This window comes from Protopterus annectens, chromosome 9.part0 (genome assembly GCF_019279795.1).
Source record: "Protopterus annectens isolate FY-2018-M chromosome 9.part0, PAN1.0, whole genome shotgun sequence".
Lineage (NCBI taxonomy): Eukaryota > Metazoa > Chordata > Ceratodontiformes > Protopteridae > Protopterus > Protopterus annectens.
Genome location: NC_056743.1, coordinates 803745892 through 803770481, shown reverse-complemented (window position 1 = coordinate 803770481; position 24590 = coordinate 803745892). Strand labels below are relative to the sequence as shown.

The 24590-nt window shown below is 43.6% G+C and overlaps 1 protein-coding gene across 2 annotated transcripts in view; it reads right to left on the bottom strand.

Annotated features, from left to right (window-relative positions):
• DAZAP2 (DAZ associated protein 2) overlaps window positions 1-24590 on the bottom strand; it is a 269808-nt gene that overhangs the window by 227792 nt on the left and 17426 nt on the right. For both annotated transcript variants that reach the window (XM_044083447.1, XM_044083446.1), the window contains exon 2: window positions 5825-5952. In XM_044083447.1, the coding sequence (XP_043939382.1) occupies window positions 5825-5952 (128 nt within the window). The remainder of the gene's footprint in view (window positions 1-5824; window positions 5953-24590) is intronic.

Genomic DNA, 24590 nt, shown 5'->3' with positions numbered 1-24590 from the left:
CTGGGAGGATCAAAGCATTCCTTGGACAGTAACAGAACACCTTAGAGGGACTACTCTGAATTATACTGGCATTCAAACTGCAGAGGCTTAGACAAACTGCCATTCTGTGTGGTCAGAAGGGTGGGACAGAAGGTCAGTGGGTCCTCCAAACATTTTTAATAGCTGGAAATAGTGGAATGTTAACAGCCTCACTGGTCTCTTGACTTAAGACAAGGAGGGGAATAAGGGAAGGTGTGCAGAAGTCCATGGTTCAGGGGGACAGAAAGCTTTGTGCCCAAGAACCTTGGGATGCCCTCAAAAAAAAAAAATCTGGCTTAGCTGATAGCAAAGCTAGGGTGTGAAGTCCAGGAGTCCCATCTCTGCATTACGTCCTGAAATATTTGTCAAAAGCCAGTTTCCATTCACAGAAGTCAAAATGATCTGCTTCAGTTGTGCTCATTACCTATATGCAAGGCACCTTGAACTGAAAACCTGCTTGTAAAGCCAGGTGATCAGGCTATGGCCACCCATGTATGAAACCTACGAGCAGGTGCCCCATTTGTGGATATTTCACATTAGTGCATTTGCCTCAATCTGCCAGAAGTTTCCAAATTCATGTGCCTCAAATTCTGTTTCCCCCCATATTCCCCTGTATTGAAGGTCCAGATATGTAGTGCTATGCATGGGGCTCTATGGACTGATTAGGTCATGGAGTGAAACTGCAGCTCTGAAGAATTACAAGTATTTTCTTTATTAAAACCATACCAGTATGGTTAATTTTGTTGAGCCGAAGTACAGTTGCGTAAAATCTTGCCAGAACAGTAGAGGTCCTCTACTGTCGCAGAGTAGTTTACACCAGGGATCACCTGACAAGGGTAGTCCTACACCCAGACAGTACATCAAAGCCTTTGGAATTTGGACATTGTACATCACTTATGCTCCTCATACAAGGTGTAGGGCATAAGATGACTTACAGATGTAAATACCTCAATGAGAAGTCCCAGGAGGAACACAGCATTCTCAGGGACAAGGAGGAATGTGCATTCAGGAGAAATCCCTGGCCAATAAGGCCAAAGAAAAAGGTCAGAACGGAAGCAAACACTGCAACAGTGAAAAAGGACACTGTCAAGACAAGATTTTACACAAGTGTACCATGTCCTTCCATATCATTGTTGCAGTATTCTTTACACAAGGGAGAGTAAAAAAGCTAGAGAAACTTTGAAGGCACAGAACAGCTCCCTAGAAATTCATGCAGGATAGTTCTGGCAAAGCCAGCTCTTGCTCTGGAAGCATCCAACTTGTAATGTTCAGTGAAGCAGACAAAGTCCCAAGTAGCAGCCTCAACGATGGAATTGGGTGTCCAGTGCTTTTTAAAAGGCACTGGAAACGGCAACAGCCCTGGCAGAAAGATCCTTCAGAGGCAAATCTACACTACCATGAATAGAATAAGAGTGGCCTTTGAGATCCAGGTTTGTATAGAAACAGCTAAACCTAAAGATCTGGGATGAAACAAAGTTGCTATTTGCGAACAGCCTTGGTCTTTTTGAAATCTTTGCTGAAGTTAGGACAACAGTCCCAACTGCAATGTTGCAACAAAGCTAAAACTGCAAGCACAAAAGCCAATCCAATTTTTTAAACAAAAAAACTGAGGTCCAAAAAAAAAGAACAGGCTTCTTGGGAGGACTGACATGGCTACTTTAAGGAACTGTGACCACAAACCTAGAGGCTAGAGGAAGAGTCAAGGGCAGATAAATAGCAGATAGGTGAGCATTAACTGAAAACCTAGCATGGAGCAATTTACACAAAGAACCAGAAGACCTGGGTTACAAGAGGAAAATCTCTTCCAGTTGGACAAATGGCTTCCTGGTAGAGGGTTGCCTGGCTGCAAAACCTTAAGCATGTCCTCAAAGAGGTGCCAAAAAGGAAAACTCACTGACCACATCGACTAAGGAGTGGACAAGTGAGGATGGATTAGAAAGTGTTCTGTGAAAATGTTCACCTTGTGCGTTAACCTGCAATTGCCCCTGGCAATGAAGAGAGAACCAATGCTGTCTGGGACTAAAAAAAAAAAAGTCACCAGCAAGATTGAGAGTCCTGCTTGACCTTGAGCAAGACCCTCAAAATCAGTGGAGAGGTGTAGAGAAACATTCCCTTCCAAGGAGAAAAAAAAGAAAAAAAAAAAGACTGCGTCCACCTTTGAAGCCAGATGGTTTGGGATTTTGGCACAGAAGAGGTAGTGTTCAGGGGGCAAGATCTACCTGCAGAATACCCCACTGTTCAGAAAACATCCATTCTTGAGCCTGTACTGGACCTGCTCAAAATCTGCCACTATATTTTGCTGTCAATGCAGACACCGCAAGTCTCACTTTATATTGGACAGCTAGATCCCACACCCGAGAGTTTGCAAAGTGACTGCTGAAGCCACACTGACTTGAACCACTTTAGTTCTCATATGGAGCCTAGCTAGAGGGAGCATAGTAAAGATGGATCCACGAGTTCTAGAACCCTGAGAAAATCCCTGGCTGTGACTGAAGCCAGAGGAAGGAGAGACTGAAAGGTGATCAGAGATAGGACATTGGGTGGAGGGAGGGATGCCATCATGGGAATGATCTGGATCCTGCAACAGATAACATTATCCCAAGGAAATGTAACAGACTTCTGAAAATTGCAGAAACTGCAGGCTTTACAACAAACTAAACTGGAGATGCTGAAGCAGAACCTCTGGGGACAAAGCCTGACTGAGCAAGTCATCTAGATAAGGAAAGATCTAGAACTCCTCATTCTGCGGAAGGCAGTGACAGGAGCAAGGCATTTGGTGAACACCCTTGAGGCAGCAGGGAGGCCAAGGAGCAAAAGCATAACTAAAAAATGTAAAAAACTTAAGGGATAGACTGACAGGTAGGCATCCTTGAGGTCCAGAGATATTAAGGCCTGGGGAAGAGGAGGAAACCTGGTTGAAGAACTTTCAGAAAGGTGTTGAGCTGAGAAAGGTTTAGAATGGGTCTCCAGGTGCCTTCCTTTCTGGGAACTGGAACATCCTGGAATAAAAACCTTTCATTCCAGGGCAGCGGGTACAACATGAATGGTGCCATGTGACAAGTCTGGAAAGCTTTTTCTAGAGAATGAGGGATAACCAAAAAAAGGGATTTCCACACCATGAAATATCCTTTCCTTGACAGAAAAACCCAAGAGCCCTAGGGGAACCTGTCCTAGGGAAAGGGAAGCAAATGGTCAGATAGAACCTGGTTGGTCTTGGAAAGGATTTTTGAGGAGTCAGTACACTTGGCAGGGGGTACATGCTAAGAACCAGCTTTACCTTTGGATGGAGAGTGATGCTGCCTGCAAAGGAGGATTTGCATCAATAATTCCTCAAAGTTTAGGGACAGGAGAGATTCCATTCTTGCCTTTGCCCTGGAGAGAAGCTCAGCAGCATATCCATAAAGATTCTTATCCAGAGGGCAACTGAATTTAGCTTTAATGTCATCAGGTAAAGGCTGAAAAATGATGAAGTGTTACTTCTCAAAAAGAGAACTAACTGCAGCAACCCTAAAGGAAACACCAATGTTAAATGTAGTAGATGCAGCTAAGCCACTTGAGGTAGCACCCAATAAAAAAAGGGCCAAAACCTTCCCTTCTGGATCAGGGAGGTCGGAAAGAGCCAGAGAAGCTCGAGAAACAGGCTAAAAACATACCTCAGGCTGGCAGTACAGACTTGTCTAAGTTTCATGGCCCTGTCAGAAGTAGAGTAGATGTCAAGTTTGGGTTTGTCAGACCACCACAGAAAGATACACATTTGTGCAGACATTTACAATCCAGCATCTTGTAAAATCTGCCAGGTTTCTTGGGGCTAGAGGCAAAGAATCGGGGCCAACAGAGGGTGCTGAAAAAGGTATTCAAAAAAGGGCAGCCAAGACTGGAGGAAGAGGATTTGGGAGACTCCAGCTGGAGTTCATTCCTCTTGAAAATGAAAAACCCAACAAGTCCCATTTGAAATATTCCATCTGGCAAGTGTCCACAAAGGAAAGGTCCAATGCAGAATCTGGACCAAGAATCCTCTTCCTCAGACCCATAATCCAAAGAAGGCATTTAAGAAAGTCAGACTCTTCCCCAAAACTCAAATCCTCTTCAGAGGACTCCTGCTCTCAATGTCTTAACAGTAGATCACAGAAAAGCAGGCAGACACCCTGAGAAGGCAATCAAGGCATTAAACCACCCCTGTCCTGCCATGCACACTGGGGATCTTTAATACAAGAGAAATATGCTCAGGTTTTTTTTCTTGAGGGATGTCTGCATGAAAAACCTTGAGGTTTGGACTCTTGCTAGCACTCTAATGTAAGCGCCTTCTCCCAAACTAGAACTGGTGGTATCTCCGTCTCTCAAAGGGAAGGTTCCCTCCCTCAACACCAAGAGCAGATGTTTGTAAAGCCTCGAGGATGTGCGAGAAGTCAGATCCATGCTGGCTTCCAACTGGGTTGCAGCAGAGTCCAAAACATACAATCCTAGACATATCCTGGGTGGTAAGAACAGCAGCCAAATCAGATCAGAGTTTGGTCTTTCTTGGCAGGCAGCTGACATCTGGGATAGGAAGACTGTCGCAGTATCTTCTGCCAAGAATGAGATTTGTTCTCTAGGTAGATATAGGAGAAATTATGTAGGGTTTTGATGGACAAATGCTTGGCAGATGGAACACTGTAAACAGAAGAGATGCTGCTTGTGTCAATCTTTGTAGGGAATCTGCCTCCCACAGTGGTATTTTCTCTTTCTGGACTACATATTAACAAGGCTTTGGTATACTGACTGGATGTTGGGCTACCACTGGCAGGAGATTCCTTAAGTAAAGAATACTGCAACAATAACATGGAAGGACAAATCACTACAGAAGCTGACAAGTAGTCAGGTTCTTATTCAGATAGCTGAATTCCGAGATTAGAGAGCCCATGAAGAAACTTACGGCAAAGTTAATCACCCTGCACCATCAGCCACAAAATCTGCAGCAGATTCTGCAGTTACACTCCACACAACTTGGCTACGGAATGGGTACCATGTAAAAAGGCTTCAGAAATGCTGTTCTGGAGGTATTTGGAATCAGGCAGTCCAGGTGAAGGTGGCATGTGGATGCCCTTTGTTAGGCCAAAGCTAGGCTTATGATATCTGTACCAGTGTCTGGCTAGTTCCCTTTAAAGCTATAAGAGAAAGCACTTACTGAAATAGGATCCAAACTTTGGTATTACCACTTTCTTAAAAGCTGCATCCCACTCAAGTTAGCTTTGAAAGCACTGCAAATTTTTTTCTGATCAAAAAAGACAGACCAAGTTCTAATGCAAGTTAACATGAACAGACATTTCCATAAGCGTTGTGACCTCAAGATACAAACTTGGGGAAAGTGGCAGGTTTGTATCAACTTTAGTGATCTAGAAAGTCAGTGCTTTGGACCAGAGATGGCAAACATTAGGGCCAAGCTGTTTTGCAGAGTATGAAAATACCAGAATTTTGCTGTTGGAAGTGCTTCACAAATTTAAGTCTTTAGGTCACAAAAAGACCCAGAAGTTACTACTTAACTATATACACAAATCACATGAAGGTTGCCAGGTGACACCAGAGTTCTGCATGCAAGGACTAGTAAACGCTTCTGCGGCTAGTTTTATTTCAGTATACTGTGCCAGACATCCCACTGGCCCAGTTTTACCTACACCAGCCAGATCTGTTAAATCAAAGTCTAAATGTTTTAAAACACTAAGAAACACTTTACCCTGTAATAAAGTCAAGTAAATCTCCATCTCCAAGTCTGCTTATAACACTATACAACAAACTTTGACCAACCTAAAAACATTGATCTGAACATTACCTCTGAATATGCAGGAGGTGCATCAGCATATGGAGGGGCCTGTGGTAAAGACATGGTTGGCGGGTATACAGCACCAGTGGCAGCTGCACCAGCTGTGGGAGGATATGTAGACTGTTGAGAATATTGTCCTACAGAAAAGAAACAGAACACAATGAGAAAAAGTGCAAGTGTCAGAATGCAAAAACCCTTAGTTATGCACTTACCATACAGGATCCTTTCAACATCTCAGTCCCATACAATGAAGGGTCTTCAGGCCACTTTTTGGATCAGAGATGGCAATAGTGGTGCTTCAGCACTAAGCTCTAGCAGTACTTCCTCAATGCACCTGTGTGCAACTGCCTCAGTTTGTCAAAGGTACAGAAAAATTTAAACCCATTGGAAGTCATATCTTCCTTTCATAGATTGGTACTAGGCTATTGGCCCTAGGGCCTATATAAGCCTAGCCAAAGGTACCCTGGCTTTCGCCACCCAAGAAAATTATTTTCCTGTGCCACTGTCGAGCAGAGCCACAGATCCCCAGGGTGAATTTCCCATCTCCCATCCAATCATTTGTGGCCTTTCCAGTTGTTGTAGATGTCTTGTGAGGTACATACCAAAAGGGGCATTGTACTCTATAATGGGTACAATGAGTGACTAGTAGAGGGGAACAATGACCTCTTTTCCTGGATGAGAAACATTTTGTGATGGTGTGCCACATAGGATTTCCTGACTAGTGTGGCGATGTGATCAAAGGAGAGACTTCTGTCCACCGGTGTCCCAAGGTCTCTTATCACACTTTCGGTGTTAGACTACCACCTATGTGGTAGTTCATGGGTACAGAGTTTTTACCAAAAGGAATGACAATGCACTTTTTGGCATTGAGCTTGAGGCCATGGCTTTGACACCAGGCATCTGTCTCAGCAAGACCCTTTTGTAGGATGTCCACATCTTTTGGAGTTTTGATTATGGCTCCTAGTTTGCAGTCATCTGCAAACGTAGTTAGCCAAAGACCTTGTGTGTTGGCCTGTACTTCAGAGAAGTAGATACCAAACAGGAGGACCCAGGACTGAACCCTGTGGTCCTCCCACTTGTCACTGGTCTGAAACTGGATTTCAGAGTCTGCTACTTCCACAGTGTGGGTTCTGTCAGTGAGCCAGTTGGCAACCCATCTTGCGACAGGGATTTATACCTAGTTTAGTGAGTTTATAACTCCAGAGTGGGGGATGGTGTCAAAAGCCTTGGCGAGATCTAGATAGGCTGTGTGAACCACCTTACCCTCATCTACAGCTTTGGTGACTGCTTCAAAGAAGTCTCAGGTTTAGGAGACATGATCTGCCTTTTACAAACCCGAACTGGGTGGGGTCCTGAGTTTGGAGATTACCAATGTTATTGTTTATAAGGTTCCATGATCTGCTCCATAGCCTTGCAGACTAGGCTCGTTAGGCTAATGGGGAGGTAGTTTCCAGGGTCTGTGGTGGCTCCCCCTTTGTGGAGTGGGACAACTGTTGCTGTGCACCATTCAGTGGGCACATAACCTGAGGTGAGGCTGATTGAACATGGTACTTGGGTGGGGTGCCAGTTCATTCTGTAGTTCATGTGGTTTCTCTAATGGGGGGTGGGCTGATTGAACATGGTACTTGGGTGGGGTGCCAGTTCATTCTGTAGTTCATGTGGTTTTCCTAATAGGGGGTGGGGGAGGGATGTGGATGTCTAGGGTGATTAGCTTATGGTCGGATATGACCAATGAGGAATTGGCCTCTGGTATGGAGCACCGGTTGCCCATGTTAGTAATAACCAGGTCTAGGATATTGCTGCCCCTGGTGGGGGTGTGTATAAGTTGATCCATGGCACTGGAATTTATGAATTCCAGAAAACGTTGAGCACAAGAGTGGTTACATGAGTAGTTTTCCCAGTTAATGGTAGGGTAGTTGAAATCGCCCATTATGAGGGTGTTAAGTTGTTACCCTAATATTTTCCAGTGCATTAAGAAATGGAGTGGGAATCCTGGGGCATGGTGGGGGATCTGTAGCAAGCTACAATTTGGATTGCAGTCTTGCCCAGAGTTAGTTGCACTTGGATAAACTCGGATGCATTATGCTGAGCAACTAGCCTGGAAATGTGGATATCCTTAATTAGGGACATGCCTCCAACCTTTAGTGTTTTGGTCCAGGTTAGGTGGCCAAAAGGTGTGGTATGAATTATAGCCTGGTAATAAGTGCCTCGAGAGAGTGCATTTTGAGGTTTAGACTTCTAGCATAGAGTAGCAATACCCTCAGATTCTTTTCCTGTACCCGTTAGGGTAGTGAATTTGTCATTTGAACCTTGCCTAAAAAGGGCACTACAGGGGTGGCTAGAGCCTTAGCCAGTATCCAGAATCCCAGGGGCGACAGGTGTAGGTCATCTCTGGCAAAGCATAGTGGCTTGTCGATCATGTCATCCCAGGCAGACAGATACTGGATCCCCTTAGAATGACACCAGAAGCTTAGCCAATTGAAGTCCATCAGTTTGTCCTTGTACTGTGGTATTCTGGGTGAGGGCAGGATGCTACTCAGGGCTAGGGTCATACCTGCCTGGGCTACAAGATCGGACAGCTCCTCCATGTCCCTTTCCATGTAGTCCAAGGAGGTATATCTCAAGTCATTCACACCAACATGGACAAGGAGAGTCATATTTGTACTTGGAGTGACCTGAGTGCATGCATTATGTGGCAGATCCTGGCACCCAACAGGCAGCAGACAGTAACTTTCTCCTTGTTTAGCCTGGTGAGTGGAACATTAGTGTGCCTGACTATAGAGTCACCTATGACTAGTGTTGGGTACGTTATGCCTTATGGGCTGTGGTTGAGTGGCACAGAGTTTGTGGGCTGTCATTTGGGTTGTGTTGGGGGGTGGAGGTTGCTTGTGACTTTCAATACTTCAGGTTTTGTTGGCCAAGAGTCAGACTATCTTCACCCGGGGGGGGGACGACAGTTTATGAACATTTAAGGTATGTAGTATGCATTCACTTTGTTGGGAGTGGTTTTCAAAAATGCCAGCAACCAGTTTGGTTCAAATTACCACATCCTCCCTGAGGGAGCAAGGATGGATCTGTACATAGTAAAACCCTACCCTTACGAAAAACTAAGGAAAGTTGGAGAAGGCCTGCAACTGAATTTTGCCACCAGAAACAAGGTCTTCCATGAAAATGACAGTGGAAGATAAACTGGCTCAAAGGGGTGTTTTGTTAAAGCTCACAGAAAAAAAAAAAAAAAAAAAAAAAAAGGCTTTTGGGGCACTGATTCTCTGGGTGAAAGGCATAGTCTGAGGCTAAGAAGCTAGCTGTACCTTAATGGTAAGGTAAATTACCAACATGGTTGAAGCACAGAAATACTGCAATTGTCCCAAAGTAAAATACATTTTCATTTAAATTGCTACAATAAGCCTCACGCAGATTGATACTCAGGACAGTCACTGGCCATCATGGAACTGGAGAAACCAGGTGATTTAATATGAAGTTGCTTGGATCAGATTGAAGCAACTTGGATGCAAGACTGTAGACCCTCCCAGGGAGCCAGCAGGGCTTCCTAATGCTGAGGCCTTAGCAAGGGAAAGTTTGCCTGGGCCAGTAGAGGAATGAACTACCATGGCTTTAGTTTCACTTTCTGTAAAAAATTTAGGCATCAGCAGAAGCGTAAAACTTCCCAGAAAGATGCTGGGCAACCATAGCATCTCAGGAGGGGGTGGCTGCCCCACTGCAGGGGATAAAGACAAAAGGTCATAGTAAGGATTGTCCCAATGGCAGGATATCTAGTGCCACTGCCAGACTGAGACATCACGATGGGCCTGAACAGGAGGGAAGGAGTTTTTCTAGGACTTATCCAAAAGCAATGCAAAGCAATTGCTCATTGCCAATCTGCTTCCCAGCATAATAGGTATGACTATGACCCCCCCATTTGTTAACATACCAGACCACTATCATTGGCTGGAAATTCTGCAACTCCTTGCAATGCAAGATCACCCATAACCTCCAGTACACTGATGAAAACCTGCCCTAGATTACACATGCCTTCTAAATGCACCCCACACCCCTAGTCATCCAGAATGAACAGGGAAGTTGTAATAGTCACAGATTGGCGATTAATATTGGAAGTAAACAAGGATCTAATGCTAGAGACCACTGATCTTTTGAACAGACACTAATGTAAAATGAAGTTAATGGTTCAGCTCACTCCCTAAAGAACAAGTGAATGTCAGCTGCAGAATGGATTTTTTTAGTTTATAGAAATGCCCAAAGACAAACAGAACTGAAGCAAAAGTCTCTGGTGTAGGGTTGAGGATTCTCTAGAGACAGCAAGGAGCATCTAGGCATGGAATACTATACCACCAGAGGGGAGCTCTGACCACTGCCATACACTAACACCCAGGGGTGGATGGGATGAAACTGAAAGGCAGGGGGTTAAATTGAAAGTGTCTAGCTCCCACGCAGAAGCATAGGAACCTGCTGGAGGCTTTGGCTATTCTGCAATTCTTTACGTACAGGTGGAACACAGCTTTGCCAAGTTTTGAAACTTGGTCAGAACACTGGTAGCTTCAGAGGTGCATTTTGGAAGTAAAATTATGCAGTTTGAAGCAGGTGTGCTTTTGTTGCCAGCTTGATCAAACAATTGGCCTGAAGAACCAATCGGACGTAGTAGGGTCTATGATGCAGAGTTTCAGCAAGTTGATGAAGAGGCACTTGTGTACTATGCCCTAGAGTACTTCAACTGAAACGAATAAAATGTTTTGCCAAAAGCCATTTTGTTTTTGCCGTTTTAAAAAGTGAGCAAGAACACAAAAGTTAACCAACTTCTCTACTCTTCCAGACAACACACCAATTTTAGGTCCAGAGTACTTTAAGGCACAGCAATCTTTCAATTACTTGCAAAATATGTACATCCACAATTTAATAGCTCTACCTAAAATGAACAAAAATGTTATGTACTACAGCTATGGTGCCAAGTGTACCTCTATCCAAGCATGGATACTCCAAATGCAGGAGTCTGGAATCAAGACTTTGCATTATTTTAATAGAAACTGGAAGCACTCTTGCCTAAGAGAAAAGTTGAAAATCTTTATGCAGGATACCAACAGTAACCAGGCTTGTCTACCAGTTACACACAGTATGTACCTTTATGGGTCTTATAAACCTGCAGACAAGCTAGTAGTCTAAAAAGAGAAATATAGAAAGCATACATTCTGCAAATTAGAAGCCCCACTGGCTGAGCAGCAGCCAAAGCCAAGCAAGTTGCTTCAATACCCCATACTTAACACCTGAAACAAGCAGATGCAGCACAAATTATCTAGTCAATTTACAGCTGCCACTGAAACCGCTGTAAAGATGTCCCAGCTGGAATCTCAAGAGCTAAGGGAACCAAACATTTACACAGTAGTCCAAACTAGTAGAAATCTGTGTTGACCATGGAATGATTTTAGATTTGTCACTTAAAATCAGCAAAATGCAATCAGAACCTAGACGTTTGAACAGGACATTCTCCCAACTGTTTACTCATGCCAAATGGTTGCTTTCAGATACAAGAATCAAGAGTCACTCAGTTTTGTTTCTTTGAATATTGTGATCTCAAGTTGTTTTCCACCCTCCCTAGTGTTGTAGTGTTAAGGCTGGTGGCTTTGGAACTGCCTGCCTGATTTCAGACGCTACTAGTTCCATCTCATCAGCTCTATGTACAGAGTGTTTGGGAAGGACAAACCCCATAGTCTCAATCTTCCTCCCTCTCCATTTACCAATACCACCACTTTACTGTAACTGTTCTACCTATTTTACCTTATTTTGCTGTGTATATCCTCTAGCAAGACTAAAGGATATAACTTGTCAAATGGTAAAAAGGAATGCATTTCAAATTGGAAAAAACTCCCCCAGCCTCAAGCAAATTAGATCTAGTGAAAACCTTCAAAGCCAATTAGGAGTTGAAACTAGCCTCTGAAACAAAAGGAAATCACAACTCCATGGCAAAGCCCAGGTTTGTTCCCAATTAGTACTTAATGGTACCACATACAGATCCTGTCGACTTTGGTTCAGTGCAAACTTCACCCCCCCCATTCCCCCCCGCAAAGGCCCACACCTCACATCTCTGTAGAAGTGTTAAAGGCCCTATCCAAAGCAAACACAGATTCCATGGGACCAGACAGTATCCCATGACTGTATTCTACACCATCTCAAGCAAGAACTAACTTTGCCATTCAGCACCCTATTCAACCACAGCCTAATTAAAGGCTTCATTCCAGCAGAGTGGAGAACTGCCAGTCATCCCCTTGCACAAAGGTGGTGCCACTACTGACCCAGGAAATCACCCAATTAGCTTGACAAGTCTGATCTGCAAGACCAGAGAGCATTATGGATCTTAAACAAGGACAGGCAATCTCCAAGCACTTCGGCCCACCCAATTAGGATTAGTCAGGGCAGATCTTTCCTACTGAACCTGGTTGGCTTCCTTGAGACTGTCACCAAGGCCCTGGATAAGGGAAAGTGAGTACATACATCTTAACTTTACCAAGGACTTTGACAATCCCCTATTTGGGCATCAAAAGTTAGCACAACTTGGTAATCCCATTTCGTCAGGTGGGTGGGCAATTGGCTCACTGATGGGACAAGAGGTCAAAATGGGCACCACCTTTGACAGCAGACCTGTCACTAGTGGTGTTCCCCAGGATCTGTCCTGGGACCCCTACTGTTTGGCATCTGTTTCTCAAGACAAAGGGCCTGTGACTGACTCAAGTTTGCAGATTACCAAGTTGGGTGCTGTCAATGACTCCCCCAAATGAGGTTAACATACTGCAAGAGGGACTCACAGCTACAAAAACAGTGGTGTCAAAGTCATGGCCTTAAGTTAAAATGCAAAAAGTGTATACCATTCAGCAAATCCACAGCACCTACTGATTAAAACATCAACAGCAACCACCCAAGCACACAGCCTGTGGTGAGAGACCTGGGTACTCAGGTTGACAACCATGTGGCGGCAGTGGTCAGAAAAGCCTTTGTTTCTCAGATTGCATCCAGGGAAAAAAAAACTGCCTCTGTAATCCTCCCTCCGTACGATGCTCTGTTCGGTATGTACCTCTCCAAACACCTGCACCAACTGGAAAGGCACAGAAATACCACAAAGAATCCATGTCCTCCAACATGTCCTATGCAAACAGGCTCACATCACTATCATACAGCTTGCTCAGAGGTGGTCTCTCGCCTACAAGGCAATATTGGACTGCCTCATTAGAGACACTCCATATTATAGGCCTAAATCTAATGTGATAAAACCTGCTGGAAAGACGTTAGTCTCCCAGAAGCTGCAATGCAATGTCTGGAATAGACTTCCCACACATGTCAGAGTACCTTGCGGACCCTCTTCAAACAACCTTGATGAGTGAATGGGAAATCAAATTTTTGTCCCAGGGGTTCTACCTTTGTCCCTCGTTGACAGGGGCGACGAGTGCAGACAGGGTTCTCTTTTGGGGGATAAACTCTTGGCTAGGCTTGTAAAGGCCTCAGGGCCATTAGCCTAGTAACCTCCTGTGATCACTCCAGTCACTGGAGATGAGTTTCTTGCAGATCAGTGGGTACCTTTAAGAAGCTATCCAAAAGGCTTGCACAAGTGTATAAATACTGAGCACATGCAAGCCTGACTGCCATTTTGTAGTTAACTGTTGAGATGTAAGCATGTATGCAAGGTCCGTCAGTTAACTAGTCAGTTTTGTCTTATGATGCTATCCATACTAACGTGTTTCTATGTATTAAAGCATAGAAACAAAATACCACATCTGCTAGTCATCTGTTAAGACGAGAGACATTGTGTCAAAAGGCATGTCTAAAGGCAGCATGGCTAAACTTCAGGTACTTGCTTGGAACTGGTGGAATATAGAAGAGTGAATCATCCCTACAATGTGCATACTTCACAAAACAGGTCAGAAACTAATTAGAAATGTTAAAACTTGCTCTGCATTTCTTATTTGTAAAAGTGAGGCAGAGAACTTTTCTAAATGTTCAAACTGATATGTATATTGATAAAGATATTACTGTGGAACCAGGGTGTTTCCTTCCAACACCAACTGCCATTACAACTCTGTACTCCAAACATGTCTCCCAGGGGCCACCCCTGGGATCAATTGGTAATACCTCAAAAAACACAAAAAATAAAAGCCTCTTCCTGAACAGTCTAAAGTGTTTATACAAAGCATTGTTTAGGTTTAATGAATCTAACTTCTGGCTTTCAAAAAACATGTATCCTCCGTTCCAACATAGGGGCTTTAGACTGTTCAGGAAGGGGCTTTGTGAAAGAGTTGAACCCAGGGGTGGCCCCTGGGAGACAGCTGTACTGGCAAATGGTGTTAGAAGCAAACAAACCCTGGTTTAAATGACATGGTTTCTTTGAAACAAGTCTTAAAATTAAGTTGCTAAACTGATCTAAAACTTTTGGCCAGTAGATGTCACCGTTTCATTAAGATCTCCACACAGAAAGCTGTTAGATTACTGCTTGCTTTTAATCAGCATCTTATGAAATTTTAAATGTACATGTTATTTTACATCCCACGTGGTTAAAGCATTTTAATTTAAGTTTTTATATCTGTACTGAATGGATCAGTTTTAGATGGGAAGTTTCCTGACATTTAAGCATTTTGGTTTAATATGTCCAATTGTGGACTGGTTGTTTAATTGCCCTATTAAAGGACTATAAAGGACTCATTTTTGTTGGTATGCTCATCTGATGACATTGCTGACAAATGCTGTGGTCCAGTTCAAGGTGTTTATTTGTTGCTTTGTGTTCATTAAAGTTTGCTACCTGGTGAACCATCCAGTGCCTTCTTTTTTGGTTATTTGTTTATATTTTGGGCACTTTTCCCCATTTTTAAAAGTTTATCCATCAGGAACTCTTATCCAAACTGAAATGCAGTATGCCCAGACAGAGCTTTTGGCAATTGTGTTTGCATGTTCAAAGTTCATTATTTGTGTTTATGGCAGACCACCAGCCTCTAGACACCATCCTGAGAAAGCCTATGCATTCAGCTCCAGACTTGAGCATATGCATAGTCTGCAAAAGTTTTAATTTCAATCTTGGTCTACAAGGCAAGTTTTTGTTGCTGATGCATTACTCAGATCGGACTACCAAAAAGGGCAAGAGCTAGTATTCTGGCATTATGTCACTAGAAAGGACTTATTAACAGTACAAAGCCACAACAGAAGGAACAACTTCAGCTAAGCCAGATTCTGGAATTTAACTTTGACAGTAGCCGCTGAGTGGAATGGTCAACATTTGATGTTGGATTACTCCAATTGGTTTGAGATGGACCTACTTCCCTAACCTAGCATCCAGTATTAATATGCCTAACCTAGCATCCAGTATTAATATGAAGTGTCATTTTGCAGTACACTGTAATCCATAGTTATTTCAGACAAGGACACAGTTTACAAGCCAACAGTTCAAAAGATTGGACTACTCATGTCACTTGTAGCCCCGAGTACCCACAGTCAAATGGTTTTGCAGAACATGCAGTTAAGTACAAGACAGTTACTAGAAGTTGTCAAAATGAGACGAGAGAATAGCGATTCCTGAATCCAAGTGTTTCTGATAAACCTCTTTGTTCACCAGGTCACATTACCAAATCAGTAGTCAATTGTTAGTTCCATGTGTCAAGACCAACAGAACAGTGAAAACCAATCTGAGGCGTTTAATCCAGAAGTCCTACTATGATAAAGACCAGCATACTGCTCAAACCATTATGAGAAGTGGTAAGGATGCAAACATCCAAAAGTTATGACCGGATTGGTATCAAAGAATATATTTGCCCAGAGCAGAGAGCATACATTGTGGAATCATAAGCGGCAGACTTTAGGCAGAAAAACATTTTATACCAGCGTCAGAGCCTATGTCACAGCACAGCCTGAGAGACAGTTGTCCAGTGTTCCAATTCCAGAGGAAGTTTGAAGACATTCCTGTTCCTGTGATGAATCCAGAAGTTCCTGATACTAGTTGTAGCAGATGCACAGCAACTCGACATGGTTTCCAATGTTTACAGTAATGCAAGTCTGTTTTTACAAAGGGCAATCTAAGAGGGAGGATTAGATCTGTGTTGTGTACCTTTATGAAACAATCCACGGGATTGCACAAGTGTACAAATACTGAGCATGTGTGAGCCTGCCATTTTGTAGTTGGCTGTCAGGATGCAAGCATGTATGCAAGATCTGTCAGGATGCAAGCATGTATGCAAGATCTGTCAAGTCAGTTTGTATTTTATGATGCTGCTATCCATCCTGTGTATATTAAAGCATAAATAAAATACCCCACCTGCTTGTAGGACGGTGACACTTTGACCCTGTACCTCATGGATTCAGAGTTTAATCACCTGCTCCAGACAGAAGTAGAACCAGTATCATTACAGCACATTTCATCTCCCACAGCAAACACGTACAATGCAAACAGATGTGCACCAAGGGGGGAGATAAAGCAGCTGCCCCAGGCACAAAGTGTTGGGGGGGCTTGACAGTTCCTACATTTTAACCCTTTTGTACAAAAATGCCAGTACAAAAAGGTATTGTTTCTTTCTGTAGTTGAAAAGTTGATGGTGGCATGTAACTGTAGGAAGCTAACTGGTGCTTTTGTATCCATCTTCACTTATGCTCTTCAGTTGGAGTGGAGGGGCATAGGCTTAGGAAGCATATTCTGGAAAGCTGATTTGTCAAAGCCCAAGTCTTTCTTTTGCTCCTCAGTTTACAGGGTGGGGCAGTACTTCAGGAGCTGCACCAGGTATTAATGAACTAGCTACATCTCAGAAAGCAAGCTATCCAGTACACAGCCCTAAAACCACCACACTGCAAAAGTTCTCGGGAAGAGTTTTCCAAATTCACTGAAAAGTTGGCAGAGGACCAAGACAATAGTAGGAAACGTTCCAGAATAAATAGCTCCAATAAATTCAAAACCTATAGTGAGCACCAGGCTCCTCAATAATTCCAATTACTTCTTGGCATTATTGGAGATTGAGGGGGTTCCCTCCCCTCATGTGGAGTCGTATGTAGTTCAAACTACACAGTATGTTTGAGAAAAATGAGCACTACCTCAAACCCATGACCATCACAAAAAATGAGCACTACCTCAAACCCATGACCATCACAAGTGGTTCTGTGCACAGGGCTTACCACCACTATGCCACAGATCACAATTCTGCAGGAGAAAGTACTGGAGAGAGTGTTCCATTACAAGATTACCTATAAACCTTAATTGTTTACCTTCTATAGCACCAGATAAAATATCCTACAATTGAACAGCTCTATAGAAGGGTCAGAATTACCTCTCTACTCTTTTTATGGAGGGTAGGGGTTCCAGAACCAGGACTCTGGGACTTTGGCAACTCTTTAGATGCCAGCCAAATGACAAAGCTGCATTTTTGTTTCTAAAGGCAGTTACTGCAGTTATTTCTACTGCAACAGTCATGAACAATGTCAAACGCATTCTGAAGATATGTGGTGTTAGGATTAAGAACAATGTTCAAGCTACAAGTCACATGCACATTTGGTGAGCCAGAGTGACCAACATTAAAAAGTGTCCCTGGGACAAAGCCTCGAGACCCCATTAGAAACAATGGCTAGTGTACTACTAAAAAAATAAGTAATTCAGTCATCTTTAGATGCAACGTATGATTCTACCATTAGATACTGCTGAAAGCTTCTGTCAGATCAGGCAATGGCCACACTCTTTCCAAGTTCCAAGATTCCCTCCATTACTTTATACAATATGCATGTCAGGGTGCTCAAGCTAATTACTAGAGGCTGTGACTAGTCTTTGTGGAATGAAAGCACAAAAGCCTGCTGCCAGAAACCATAAGCACAGCCAGTTTAGTGTGTAATATATTTGTACAGCACAAATTCCATAGCAAGTAACCAGTTCGAGAGGACACAGCAAGTGTAGACAGGGTTCATCTTTATGGCTCAATTTGCTCCAATCCTATACACTTGCCAGCTGTATTTGTTGGCTCCAATAGAGAGACTGTTCATGCAATATAATGTTGGTTGTCTATTGTTGATGGTGCAGTGTCAAAAGCTAAAGAGATCTAGTGAAAGACTACAATTGCCAACTATTGCCACCAAGCAGTGTGAAAGACAATATACTGCAAGATCCAAAGTCAGGAAGATCAGAAAAACTATGACCTTTACAAAAGCAGATTAGAAGTGATTTTCCAGCCTACCAGGGGTATAAACAGTGGAGGCTAAGAACCACAGCCTCCTACAGAATCGTAAACTGACCAGCTCTGTAGGGGAGAGGCACATCAACTACAACCCATATGGCCCAAGTTCAATTAGCCCAAAAAGCCTGCTGTGGAGATAGGAAGAGAAAGTCAGGCTGTCCCCCAAAGCCTGCAGAATAGGTTGGGTGCATTTGGAGCTTATTTCTGGAATCCAGTAATTGCCCCACACAGTACCCCCAACCCATGCAACACTTGCAAAGTGCCGTTTGGGATCTATACAAAAAATTCCTTTTGGTTGCATGGATAACTCTGAACAAATGAGTCACAATAATCACCAAGATGGTTACCAGGTGACAAGCTTTTACTCTAGTGGTAAGTGGGCTAACCGTTTCCAGCTATGTCCTGGGTTCAAAGGGCATAAACACTTAAAATAGTCAGTTTACAATAGCCAACCAGGATTTTCTTGAGTACCATATGAAAACCCACAAACAAGGGAGAAAGTAGTTTTGTACCTACCATAATTGTAGATGTTAGAGTGTAGATACTGCTGCAGTCACACTTGGGTTATCCTGCAGTCAGCCGAATCCCAAAGTCTTGGTCCAGCGTCAGTTGTCGTCACTTCTTCCCTGATATCAGTGCGACAGGGGGATGAGGCAGCAGACGCCATTTTCTTCAGTTTCTTGCCCCAGATGTCAGGTGCCCCCAACTAGGAAGGCAATACAAATAACTATGCAAAAATACCTTAGTAGATAAATAGTATTAGCTGTTAGCAAATACACCATATAGACATGCATCCAATAGCAAAACTGTACTATGTTCATAGTGTTATACTGCTGCAGTCATCACACTTGGGTTGAATCCCAAAGCTATGGATGGGTGGCTGGTACTAAACTGGGTTAGGTGAAGCTAGGATGCCCTGCAGAACTGCAATGGCAAAGCCAGCTCTGGTTTTAGAGTATAATGGAAGGTGGTAGTGCTCGGTAAAGGTGTGCACTGAACTCCAAGTAGCTGCCTCCAGAATGTCCTTGGTTGGAACCCCCCCTGAGAAAGGCTGCGGAGGTAGTGGGACCTAATATTAACAGGCACTGCTTTCCCATGGTGCAAGTAGCAAAAAAGCGGATACAATGTACTATCCATTTGGAGATGGTCTGTTTTGAAATAGCCTTTCCTTGTGAACCTGCAGCACAGGATACAAAGAGTTGGTCAGTTTTTCTGAAGGTCTTTGTCTTATCCAAATAGTAACGTAGCTGTCTGTGAATGTCCAAAGAGTGAAGGAGTCTCTCCTTTATTCTGATTCAAAGCCACACTGGATACTACCTTTAGCATAAAGGTAGGGTTAGTATGTAAAGAGAGACTGTCCTGATGGAAAATGATGAAAGGTTCCACTGCCATAAGTGCCTGTAGTTCTGAGACCCTGCGTGCTGAGCTGATAGCCAGCAACAGAGCTGTTTTCCATGACTAGTATTGTAGTTCTGCTGAGAAGGCTGGTTCGAAAGGCAGTGTTAATTTTTCTAAAAAAAAGGTTGGTCCCAAGCTGGCGTTGGGGTGTTTTCTGGGGGGGGGGGGGGTCTTGTATTCTTAGCCCCTCTGAGAAATTGCCTTAGTAAAGGGTGTGAGAATATGGGAGTATCCGTATTGTATTGAGCTGAAATGGCTGAAGCATGGATCTTAATGGATGAGAAAGGCCTTTGTGTATTTGAGGAATGTTTGGTATCCAAGGATTCTGGCCTTTAGCCTGGTTCCATGCACAAAATCTTTTCCATTTCATTTGTCTGAGTAAGTTTTTCTGGTGCTGGGCCTCGGCCTCCAAAATGACATTCAGGACATTCTTTGAGAGAAGTGATGATGGATTATTCAAGGTATTCTCCATGCAGCTAAAGTCCTGAGCTGACTGAAGGATCTGAAAGTTTTGCTGAGTCAACAGAAGTGGGAGTCGAGGTAAGATCCATGGAGGGCTGTAAGTCAAGGTCCTTAGTAATGGGTACCAGTGCTGACGTGGCCAGTCTGGAACAATGAGGATAATTTGTGGTCTCAGATCTGACTCAGTAATACCTTGGTCAGGAGAGGTAGTGGTGGGAAGGCATAGACTGTCAATGCTGTCCAACTGAATGATAGGGTGTCCACTTTCCAGGCTAGGGAATGACAAGTCCTTGTGCAAAATTTCTGTAGTTGGCAATTGTTGGGGGGAGGCAAATAGATCTATGTCTGGGCGTCCTCACCTTTGAGTTATCATTGAAAATACTTGTGGGTGTAGTCTCCACTCGTGAGGATCTGCCAAATTTCTGCATAATTTGTCTGCCAAGGTTTTCATTTCCTGGTAGGAATTGTGCTTGCAATTGTACTTGGCAAGTCAATGCTGTGTTCCACAAGGTAATTGCCTGTCTGCATAAAGGGTAGGAATGTGTTCCTCCCAGTTTGTTTATGTACCATATAACTGTGGTGTTGTCTGTCCTTAGGAGTCCTGGATGCAAGAGGTCCTTGAAGGCTGTCAGTGCATTTTGCACAGCTAGCATCTCCTTTTGGTTGATGTGTAGGTGCATTTGTTTTGCAGACCATTTGCCCTGTATGCACTGTCCTGCCATGTGTGCCCCCCAGGCGTAGTCTGAAGAATCTGTTGTCAGAGTTTGGTTTTCTGGAGGAAAGACAAAAAGGGAGACCCTTGTTTATTTGACATGCTTGAGCCCACCATAGGAACTCTTTTTGAAGGCAGGGAATGAGAGGTATACTTGTTTCGAGGCTGTGCCTGTGTAGAGCCCACACACTTTTCAGGTACCATTGTAATTTCCTCATATGCAGCTTTGCATGTGGAATTAGTTGAATGCAGGATGCCATGAACCCCAATGCCTGCAGGATTTTCCTTGCAGTGAGCTGGGTAGAAGTTACCATCTTTTTGAAGTATTGAGTCAGTTGTTTGTTTGGCGTGATAAGCTATCTGGGCCGTTGTATTTAAGCTGGCACCCAGGAATATTATGTCTTGTGAGGGTATTGGCTTGGATTTCTTTTTTACTGTGTACCCTAGGCAACTTAGCAGCTTTGTTACAAATGCCAGATGCTGTAATAGAATGGTCTTGCTGTCCGCTTTGATCAGGCAGTCGTCCCGATATGGATAAATTTGTATTCCTCATCTGCAGTATGCAATTACTGATGCCAGGCATTTCATAAATACTCTGGGTGCAGTAGATGCCAAAGGGCAATGCAGAGAATTGATAATGCGTTGTACCTGCCAAAACTCTTGAGGTATCTTCTGCAATCTTGTCTAATAGGGACATGCAGATATGCCTCTGAGGTCCAATGTTAACCAGCCAAGACTCCTTGCCCAGCATGGGAAGAAACTGCTGTAGTGTGAGCATTTTGAATTTGGGTACCTCCAGGTATGCGTTTAGAATTGAGTCTAAAATGGGCCTCCAGGCTTTGTCCTTTCTTGGTACTAGAAATAGTCTTGAGTAAAAACTATGACCTTGCTCCTTTGTAGGTACCTTTTGAATTGCTTTCATATCCATGAGAGCTGAAATTTGCATTTGTGCCTCTGCCCATTGGTTTGGAGGCAGATTTGGCATGCCTCATCCGTGGTAAAGTGTGGAAATGAAATCTGTAGCCTCAGGTAGTATCCAGAACCCATTTGTCCTTTGTTATGATGTGCCAATTTTGTGGAAACTGGGCCAGTTTTCCTCCCAAAGGTGCTGCCAGGGCAATTTTGCTTGGCAGGTGAAGAGGGAAGTCATTGTGTGTTTCCTGAGGGGTTGAGATCTTTCATCTCCACCTCCGAGTTGTTGTATGCCATTGTCTAGGCTTGAAAGAAACTTGTGGCTGTCCTCTGCCCCTTGGGCGTCTGTACCTACCCCTTTGGGGTCTGTCTGATGCAGGAAAGGACCAGTTTGATGGCCAGTTTCTGCTGAAACGAGGTTGTACCTGTAAAAAAATCTGTCTGCATAGATTTTGCCTTTTCTTCCATTTTCTTTAAAACTTCCTCTGCTTTTGACACCAAATAGCACATCTTTCTGCAATGGAGCATCCAATAACTTTGCTTTGACATGTTCTGGTAAGGCTTGCTCTTTTAGCAAAAGCATGTATACGTATTACAGATCCTGTGACAGCTGCTCTACATGAGGATTCCAATTAATCAAAACCACACTAAGGTATGCTTTCCCACCTGTTCTGCTGCATGCAGCAAATCCTGCATCTCTGAAATCGGGTTGATCTGTCTGAGGGATCATTTTCTGCTTTAACTGTAATAAAGTACTGCTGGTATTTTAGCATGTGGAATTGGCAGTTTAAGGCCTTCGTGGCCAAAGTGGCAGACTTATAAACTTTCTTCCATCTTTCTAATGCTCTGGAATCTCTCTCAGAAGGTAGTGGATTCTTAGCAGTAGAGGCCTTAACCCCTTTGGGACCCTGGGAAATGGTTTTGGGGTCTGCAACAGGGCTTTTATATAGAAACTTATGAGAATCAGGAACTCTGTAGTATGTCTTGTTTAGCTGGTGCAGGAGGTAAGGAATCTGGGTTTAGACCAGATTCAGTGTAAACATCATCCAAAATGTCTAAAACTGGAGGAATTGCAAGGGGTCTATGCTGTGGAAGAAGAAACTCATGGAGTCTTTTCTTAGAGTCAGAGTAATCTTGGCCTTCCCAGTGGAAGTGTTCCCTCATGGTATGTAAAGTTTCCCCAAAAGAGTAGTCTTCAGGGGGGAGACAGGGAATGGACTCGTCAGCATCTGAGTCTTCATAAGGAGGGAAGGAATAATCCTGGTCCTCAGAGTTAGCTGAGGAAATGGATGCTTGGTCAGAGGAAGGATAATCTTCCTCCAGTCTAGGCCTTTTGTCAGGAGGGGGTTGTGAACCCCTGATAAAGGGTAATTAAATCCTCAGCCATCTTAAGCATCTGTTTTTTAGGCATACAGGCCTGTGTGTGTGGGGGGGGTCTGTGGACCCGGTTTCCTAACTTTTAAGGGGGCTTTAAGTTTAGCATAAGACTTGGATAGTTGTCGGTTTGAAGTCAGAACCCGAAGGCCTGTCCAAAATCTCCAGATCAGTCAGGGTTGGCGTCCTAGGGTTGAGATGGAACCAGCTCCTGAGGCCCAGCTGTTTCAGTCTGGGAGGCAGTCAATTTCTAAATCAGCGGTATTCAGGGGCTGTGTGGGCACCTCGCTGAAAACCGGAGAACCGGTGGCAGGCCTTGCTGAGGTCTTGGTTGCCTGTCCTTATCCTTGCGTTTTTTAAAAAGTGCATCTTGCATTTTATGTGATCAACTTAGCAGTTTTAGACCTTGATACAGGAAATCAAGAACACTAAATTAGGGACCTACATGTTCACTAGCAGATCTTCACCACAGTTCAGTTTCTGTAGATCCCTTGAGTCTCCCCACAAATTTACTACAAGCTTGACCACTAGCCCTCCTAGGAGAGGCAGCACTGGCAAAAGTTGACACAGCAAGCTACATTAGTAGTACACTAAGGTGTATGTATGCAAGTAAACCATCCAAAATGAGAAACTAGTCTCAATAGCTAGCAGTGGACATCTTCATAACCTAAAAGGTTCAGAAAGCTTGCCAGATTAAAAATAATTACAGATTACATCTTCCCATGCACCCCCCCCACGTATACCTATATGCTTAAGCAATGTATCATTTGCTGTCAGGAAAACAGCAGGAATTACAAAAGAAAGCTTTAGATGTCACTAAAAGCAAATCAAAGCTAAACAAAAGTAGCTAACAGTATGGTCACTGTTGTGAACCAACAATGATGCACAAAATCAGAAGCGATCAAAACATTAACCTGTTTACAACAGGACTTTCATAAGGTACTTGCAAAGGCCATCTGGGAAATAAAGCTTCAGACTGGAGTACAGATTCTACAGACAATCCATACCTGGGTGTTGGGTTTACCCATGGATAGCATGGGTTGATCATGAGGGCGAAAACTAAACCAAAAGCCAGCCATGGGTAAATAAAGGATTACTGTTAGTTTCTACCATCTTCTGCATCTGCCAACTCCTATGTAGTGCATGTGCAATCACAGGTTTACATAGTACATTAAAGGAAATTGGAAGCAATTTGCTTGAGTTTAAAGACAGACTGGTTCATTGTCAGACTGAGGAACTTTCAGGGGCCAACGAGATTTTAACATTCAGCAACGTTGTCTTGGGCCTCCTCCACTACCTGTTCATAGGTTGATACTAGGCTATCTGCCCTACGGCATTTATAAGCCTAGCCAGAGTGTTAGCTTTCACCACCCTTTTAGATTAGTTGACTGCCTCTGTATAGTAGGTCACAGAAGGTAACCCTTTTAAGGTTACTGTACCTCTGTCAAGCAGGGACACAGAACAGATCCCAGGGATAAACTTCTCCCATCCACTCGTCAAGATTTCTCTTGAAGAGGGTCAGTGAGGGGCTCTGCCTAACTGATTGGGATTTTGTTCGAGTGAGGGGTGCCTCTGGGATATGAAATCTGTCCCTCCAGCATGTCCTATTTATTTCTGTGCTGAGGTTCAAGTCCCTGGAGCGTGTAGCTCTAGGATTTGGATTTCCTGAGGTGAAGCATTTTCATTAATTCTGGGTTGGACATGGCTTTATACGCCACACACAGAT